This window comes from Drosophila tropicalis, unplaced genomic scaffold (genome assembly GCF_018151085.1).
Source record: "Drosophila tropicalis isolate 14030-0801.00 unplaced genomic scaffold, ASM1815108v1 contig_527, whole genome shotgun sequence".
Classification (NCBI taxonomy): Eukaryota; Metazoa; Arthropoda; class Insecta; order Diptera; family Drosophilidae; genus Drosophila; species Drosophila tropicalis.
In genome coordinates this window covers 204,712-212,588 of record NW_027172999.1, presented here as the reverse complement: position 1 = coordinate 212,588, position 7,877 = coordinate 204,712, and the positions used below count along the sequence as shown (strand labels likewise).

The following is a 7,877-nucleotide window of genomic DNA, read 5'->3' as shown; positions in this document are numbered from 1 at the left end:
TGCAGGCGGCCCTAATCACTTGTTATTGGGTTGGTCTGTCATTTCTTTTAAGACGAGTTCTATTATTAGTTCGCGTAAGGGAATTGGCAAGAATATTTGGGTGTGCATCCAGTTTCGCAGAATACTTTAGTTGTTGACTACCTATTTCAGATTTTACGCTAGGTATATTTAGATCATTTTGAATGTTGTCGTTGATCTTAAAATCTTCGACTGCGCTCTTTGTATAATATCGACATTGCTGGTACTTGCATTTCCCCATAGTACGTCTCCGTAAGTCCAGATGGGTTTCAGTACGGAGTTGTATAGGAGGACTTTATATTCCAGACGTAGAGGGGACCGAGCATTGATGATCCAATGTAGGCTACTCGCTTTCAGTTTAAGCTGTGACTTTTTTGCTTCGATGTGCTTGCGCCAAGTTAGTCTTCTGTCTAGGTGGATGCCAAGGTAAGTGACATCCACGGCTTGAGGAACTGGTACGTTGTTTAGCATTAGAGCTGGACAGTTTCTTTTGTTAAGCGTAAATGTAACATGTTTGCATTTCTGCTCGTTGACCCGGATACGCCAGGTTGCTAGCCATTCCTCTACCACCTTGAGGTGTTTCTCTAATTTTGCAGAGGCTTGTATTGGGCATTTGGATCTGCTGAGGATTGCGTATCATCGGCAAAAATGGACGTTGTAAGTCCTAAACTCGTTGGTAAGTCGGCAGTGTACAGTTGGTGAAGCAATGGGCCGAGTACACTGCCTTGCGGTACACCAGCTTTGAAAATCAGCCGAGACGGAGCCATTACATCTTACAGCGAATTGCCTTTTGTAAAGGTAAGATTCCATGAGTTTGTGGGTGTACTGTGGCAGTTTTTGCCGGATTTTTATCATCAGACCCTCTAGCCAAACTCTATGGAAAGCCTGGGCAACATCGAGAAAGACAGCCGCACGGTATTCTTTTAGTTCGAATGCTGTTCGTATTTCGGATGTTATGCGATTGACTTGTTCAATTGTACCATGTTTTTCGCGGAAGCCGAACTGGTGTGAAGGGATTGTGTTCTCCGATGCCAGAAATGAGTTTAGTCGGATCTGCAGGACCTTTTCAAAAAGCTTCGAAAGACATGGCAGCAAACTAATTGGCCTATAGAATGATGGCTGAGTTTTGTCCTTTCCCACTTTAGAAATCATGATGATAGCGGACCTTTTCCATGTGCTTGGGAAGTAGCCAATTCTTATTATAGCGTTGAACAGTTTGCAGATGTATTGAGCGCACAACATATAGCAACGAATCCAGTGCACCAAAAGCGAACTAAACATATTGATATTAAGCACCATCACATCAGAGAAATTGTTGCAATGAAAATAATATCAATTAACTATGTTCAAACAGATGATAATGTAGCTGATATACTTACTAAAAACTTACAGGAAGAAAAACATGTAAAGTTTGTAAAGCATCTTGCAATGATTGAATAACTGAATTTATTGTATTTTTGTATTAAAATGTATTTTCAGAAGTGTTGAAATTATGGAAATATGCTATTTACATATGTTGAAATAGTTTAAATATGCAAATTACATTTTATCGATTTATAGCTTTATGATTATCCATCTCTAGCTTTGTTCCACCTCTAACTACAATGATCTTTTTACTCACTTCTTTTTCCCGCTCTCTCTGAATAAAACGTTTGACTTGTACATATTAATTTGTATTGTGTTCTTATTTTACAATTTCACTGTGCAGACATTTTTCTACCTCACATTGGTTATGGGTCCAGGTCTAACAGAATACGAAATTTTAAAATTGTAAAAGATGAGTCAAAGTTTTCAAATCGAAAATCTCAATGAGCATAATTATGACGTGTGGAGTATACAAATGCGAAGAATACTAATTCACCAAGAACTGTGGAAATTCGTGAGTGGAATAGAAGTCGTCGATCCAGCAAAATCAGTAATAGCTGATGAAAAAGCGCTAGCTTGTATTATTCTATATGTGAATACTTCTCAATTGAACTACATTAAAAATTGTAAGACCTCAAAAGAAGCATGGGATGTACTACGCAATGTACACGTGCCCACCGGGCCAATTCAAAAAGTGTTGCTTTATAAAAAACTTTTGAACCTGAAAATGGAAGCAAACAGTGAAATTCCACAATATATAAATTCATTCGTGGAACTAATCAGTAAGCTGTTTGAAGTTGGAATTGATTTAAGTGAAGAATTAAAAGTAATAATTCTTTTGTCAAGTTTGAGCTCTGATTATGAACATTTTGTGGTAGCAATGGAGACACGAGATTCTCTACCGTCTTTACAAGTGCTAAAAGTGAAGCTGCTGGCAGAAGCAATTCGCATAAAAGAAAACGGTGAAAAAGCAAACGCGCAACAAGCCTTCTATGCAGGCACGAACAAGAAACAAAATGAAAAACGCAAAACCGGTAAATTTAACGGAAACTGTTTCAAGTGTGGAAAACGCGGGCATCGATCAGTACAGTGTAGAGTGAAGCAACAAGAAAGTAAAGAAGCAGAGAAGAAACACCAAATTTCTTATGCAGTCTATTCGGCAATACAAAAAGAGAAATTTGCAAACGGCAATTGGTGTATTGCCACCTCGCACATGTGCTACGAAAAAGATTTGTTTGTTTCTTACACTGAGAAAAACGATATGATATGTTTAGCTGCTGATTTACAGATTAAAAGCCCTGGAAGAGGAACAGTTCAAATAAATACAAGTGAATGTGTAATAACGTTAAAAAATGTTCTATATGTGTCAGACCTGAAATTAAATTTTTTTTCAGTGAGTGCATCGCTAAGCTATGGTCACACAGTTACGTTCAAAGAAAATTGTGCTGTTGTAAAATCGAACGACGGTAGTACCATGATAACAGCTTTAAAGCAAGACAATTTGTTTCTTTTTAATAACGTTACCAAAAACAGATTGTTTTATATGAAAGAGAAAGAAATTTTGTGGCACAATAAATATGGTCACCTTAATTTTCGCAGTTTGAACGAAATAATAGATAAACAACTCGTGACCGGCATTAATTTAAAACGTTTTTCGACTGATACTAACTTAATACGTGTAAACAATCTAAAATATACTCTCGACCATTCGCTCAAAGTTCAAATTGTGCATCGCAATAGTTAGAATTAATACATACAGATGTATGTGGCCCAATAAACACTGAATCCGTTGGCGGAGCGAAATATTTTATTACGTTCATAGACGATATGTCAAAGCGTGTTTTTGTTTATTTTATGAAATCAAAGAATGAAACATTAGAAAAATTTAAAAAATTCAAAAACTTAGTCGAGTGTCAGACAGAAAGAAAGATAAAAGCCATACGTAGTGATAATGGCGGACAATACGTTAACAAAAAATTTATATTTTTCTAAAAGCTCACGGCACAAAACGACAATTAACTTGACCGTATACCCCCCAACAAAACGGCGGAGGGCGGAGGCTATAGCGACTGCCGCATATTTACGCAACAGATCTCCTTCGCAGGCGCTAAAAGGTACAACGCCTCTTGAAATTTGGAGTGGACACAGGCCTTCGGTGTCTCACCTTCGTATATTTAGGTCTAGTGCTTACGCTGCATCATCACAAATTTCGGCCTAAGAGTAAACTGTATGTTTTTGTTGGATATTTTCTAACTGCAAAGGCCTATCGACTCTATGACAGAGAAAGGAAGCAAGTCATTCAGCGGCGTGACGTAAAATTGTTGAAGACGAAGTTCCTAAAAATGTGTGTTATACAGATGAATCGAGTACTAACAATTTTACATCGTTTGTTATAGACAATCATAATAAAAAGGATTTGACCCATGACGATGATTTGTTCCCAAATGAAGCAAAAGTTTTGGCAACTGGAGAAACAGAAGACTTTACGCCAGAAGAAGCAACTCAACATTCATCTCAAGAAGAAGAAGTCGACATGGATGAGACACTTTTCAACGAAAACGAGCAGTACGTGAGTTTCAACGACTCCGAGGAAGAAAATGAGCCTGAACGTCATGGACCTGGAAGGCCAAGTCTTATTCGCACCGGTAGACCTAAAGGTAGACCTAAAAACAATACAATATGCTTCACAATATGGTCGCCTATCATGATGTCGAAACCCCCAATACGGTCAAGCAAGCCTTACAAAGCAAACATTCGTTTGAGTGGGAGAAGTCTATGAAGCGAGAGTATGATACTCTCATTGCCAACAAAACCTGGTCATTGGTCAACCTACCACCTGGAGAGAAAGCAATCGGTTCCATGTGGGTATTTCGAATTAAAAGAAATAATCAGGGCAACATAACAAATTTTATAGAATATAGAATAAATTATCAAGAAACCTTTTCGCCAGTTATACGATATAAAAATATTAGACTTGTTTTAGCTGTTGCTGCCGAAAAAGAGTTGTACTTACATCAGGTAGATGTTTCAAATGCTTATTTAAACAGTAATTTAACTGAAACAGTGTATATGAGGCAGCCAGAACATTTTGTTAGTAAAGATCATCCACATCGTGTAATTAAATTACAAAAAGCCATATATGGCCTTAAGCAATCGGGCAGGGCTTGGAATAGCACACTTAATGAAGTATTACAAAATCTAGGATTTGAAGCTACAAAAAATGAGCCATGTTTATATAAGAAGATTGATCAAAGTTCGTACAGTTTAATAACTGTTTATGTAGATGATTTAATTATTGCCTGTTCAAAGAAAAACCATATTGCTCACATAGTAAAAACATTGAAGTGTTCTGTAAGATTCCAATTATTTACAAGTCTGTTAAATGTTCATGTATATACCGAAACCGGTATTATAGTATCGATTGTTAGTAATAAGTATCGATTGTTAGTAATAAGTATCGATTGTTAGTAATAAGTATCGATTGTTAGCGATAAGTCCTCGATAGGTTGAGAGACGGCGTCTCTCTTCTCTTCCGGCGACGCAACGAGCAAGTTGCATCTGCGCAGAAAAACCAAAGATAAAATCCAAGAAATACCAATTAATCGTTATCATTTTCACCCAAATAAATAGGTGTTTACAACTCAGAAGTGGGATGACCACCCGAAAGGATACATATTTCGGGACACGGCGCGCTACACGTTCCACATGTAGGACGGCCGCCTCCACGCCCACCGCTGCTGGTGCACCCACTGTTGTGACTACCGCTGCAGTACCGACGGCCACAGGAGCCGCCGCTGCTGCAGTACCGAGAGCCGCTGTGCCAACTGCCGCCACACTCGCCCCTGCCGGGCCAACTGCTGACATGCTCGCCCCCGCCGTGCCAACTGCTGCGACACTCGCCCCTGCCGGGCCAACTGCTGACATGCTCGCCCCTGCCGGGCCCGCCGCTGCTGGGCCAACCGCCGCCATACGAGCCCCTGCTGGGCTAACTGATGCCACCTCCGCCCCTGCTGGGCCAACCGCTGCCACACTCGCCCCTGCTGGGCCCGCTGCTGCCGTCAAACTCGCCCCTGCTGGGCCAACCGCTGCCACACTCGCCCCTGCCGGCCCCGCTGCGGCTATATTCGCCCCCGCTGTAACCGCTGCCGCCGCTGCACCCGCTGCCACTGCTGTGCCCACCACCGCTGCCGCTGCTGTGCCCGCCGCCTCTGCACCCGCTGCCACTGCTGTGCCCACCACCGCTGCCGCTGCTGTGCCCGCCGCCTCTGCACCCGCTGCCACTGCTGTACCCGCTGCTGTGCCCGCCGCCTCTGCACCCGCTGCCACTGTTGTACCCGCTGCTGTGCCCGCCGCCTCTGCACCCGCTGCCGCCGCTGCTGTGCCCACCACCGCTGCCGCCGCTGCCACTGCTGTGCCCGCCGCCTCTGCACCCGCTGCCACTGCTGTGCCCGCTGCCGCTGCTGTGCCCGCCGCCTCTGCACCCGCTGCCACTGCTGTGCCCGCTGCCGCTGCTGTGCCCACCACCGCTGCCGCTGCTGTGCCCGCCGCCTCTGCACCCGCTGCCACTGTTGTACCCGCTGCTGTGCCCGCCGCCTCTGCACCCGCTGCCACTGCTGTGCCCGCTGCCGCTGCTGTGCCCGCCGCCTCTGCGCCCGCTGCCACTGTTGTACCAGCCGCCTCTGCACCCGCCGCCGCCGCTGCTGTGCCCGCCGTCTCTGCGCCCGCTGCCACTGCTATACCAGCCGCCGTCGCCGCCTCTGCGCCCGCTGCCACTGCTGTGCCCGCCGCCGCTGCCACATCCACTGTGCCTGCGGATGCTGTGCCCTCCGACTATGTGTCTGCATGCGGGCTGCGGCCTCGCTCGCCGCCCCCGCCACTGGTCCCGACGCGGACCCATGGGAGGAGATGCCCGCTTTAGTGCCCTCGGTATCGACTGCCGCGGCCGCCATCACACCGGCCACTTCCGCCTCCCCCAGCCTGGATGAGCAACTGGGGACGCTGCAGAAACAACATGAGTTGCTACAGCTACAGCATCAAATCCTCAAACTGCAGCAGGGGATTGACGAATTCCAAGCACCGAGACAGCAAGTCAGCGACGTGAGTGTCATTGAGAGCATGGTGGCTCGATTTTCAGCGGATACCGCATACGATGTGAAGAAATGGCTGAACGATCTGGAAGACGCATTTGAAATTCTGCAGTTGAACGACCGCCTACGGTTGGTCGCATGCCGTCGTATGCTGGAAGGTACGGCGGCGGTGCTGCTGCGCACGGTATCGGTGCACAGCTACGAAGAATTGAAGACAATCCTCTTGCGAGAATTTGGACGCTCGTGTAGCATCGAGGAAGTGTACCACGCTCTGCGTGGCCGGCGCATCAAGGCAGGCGAGGGATGTTTAAGATTCGCAATCGAGATGCAGGAGATTGCCATGAATGCTCCGATTCCGGAGAACGAGCTGGTCGACCTGATCATTGATGGATTGCGGGACAACTCTACTCGAGTCGGCATGCTGTACTCAGCTCGGACAATGGCTGAACTGAAGCCCCTACTGGAACGCTACGAGCGCCTCCGTATGCAGGCCGCTGCCTCCAGACAAAGCAATAGTGTGAAGGCGCAGCCAACAACAACTGCCGTGGCGCCTGGAAACAAATCGTCAGGCACCGTCACGAGTGAGACCAGATGCTTCAACTGCTCAGGATGGGGGCATTACAAGAGTCAATGCCCGAAACCTCCGAATTCATGTTTCAAGTGTGGCATAGTGGGCCACAGCTACAAAAACTGCCCGTCTCGAATTGGAAATGCCACCAATATCACTGCTGCCGCCGCCGCTGATGAAGCGGGAAATCGACTAGACCATTTACAACTGGTGAGTGTTGCTTTTGTTTGTGATGAAGTGCAAGATAGGAGATTTATAGATATGTTTGCTCTCCTTGATTCGGGCAGTCCAAAGAGTTTTATCCGTCAATCTGAAGTCCCCTCCAACTGCCGTCTTAGCCCCCGTACATTGAACTGCCGTGGTTTAGGAAATAGCCAACTTCTGTCCTTAGGCCAAGTCCAGTGTAGGGTTCGCCTCCGAACACACATACAATACATACGTTTGAAGTCCTGACGAACCAAGCAACCGAACTGCCGATGATTATAGGTAGAGATCTTCTGTATAAAATTAATATTAGACTCTGTAAACTGAAAGAACTGAAATATGGAAAAGAATCGTTGATACTCATGAATAAACCGACTGAATGTATAAATCCAAATCTTACTGCTGTTCTGAAGTCCTTTGACATATTTATGGAAGAGAGAGTGATACTGCCGTATGATAGGAATGAGATTGTATCTGCCGAATTGTTGTCTGATTCTCCCCTTCCGAAAACTTCTGCTGTACCTTCGGAAACATTGAACGAGGCACTTATGGCGATAAATGCCATTGAGCTCCCTGCTGTCAGTGAATTAGACTTTGATATAGAGCCCGCGTTACGGGAAGAGCAAACCGCAGCC

General features: G+C 45.4%; 2 protein-coding genes across 2 annotated transcripts; both read left to right on the top strand.

Annotated features, from left to right (window-relative positions):
• Positions 1–3,181: 3,181 nt before the first annotated feature.
• On the top strand, positions 3,182–6,421 carry LOC137574969 (calphotin-like). The gene is made up of 2 exons (XM_068287388.1): positions 3,182–4,244; positions 5,014–6,421. Exons 1-2 carry the CDS (start codon positions 4,063–4,065, stop codon positions 6,299–6,301), a joined length of 1,470 nt encoding a protein of 489 aa, XP_068143489.1. The 5' UTR covers positions 3,182–4,062; the 3' UTR covers positions 6,302–6,421.
• LOC137574970 (uncharacterized) lies at positions 6,369–7,636 on the top strand. Its single transcript, XM_068287389.1, has 2 exons — positions 6,369–7,248; positions 7,298–7,636. Exons 1-2 carry the CDS (start codon positions 6,499–6,501, stop codon positions 7,388–7,390), a joined length of 843 nt encoding a protein of 280 aa, XP_068143490.1. The 5' UTR covers positions 6,369–6,498; the 3' UTR covers positions 7,391–7,636.
• The last annotated feature ends 241 nt before the right edge of the window (positions 7,637–7,877 follow it).

Bases quoted from the DNA above. Each gene is read 5' to 3' on its own strand.
- LOC137574969 (XM_068287388.1), top strand. From the start codon at position 4,063: ATGCTTCACAATATGGTCGCCTATCATGATGTCGAAACCCCCAATACG. The intron at 4,245-5,013 runs GTGGGTATTTCG...CCAAATAAATAG, and splicing joins GAGAAAGCAATCGGTTCCAT to GTGTTTACAACTCAGAAGTG.
- LOC137574970 (XM_068287389.1), top strand. From the start codon at position 6,499: ATGGTGGCTCGATTTTCAGCGGATACCGCATACGATGTGAAGAAATGG. The intron at 7,249-7,297 runs GTGAGTGTTGCT...GGAGATTTATAG, and splicing joins GACTAGACCATTTACAACTG to ATATGTTTGCTCTCCTTGAT.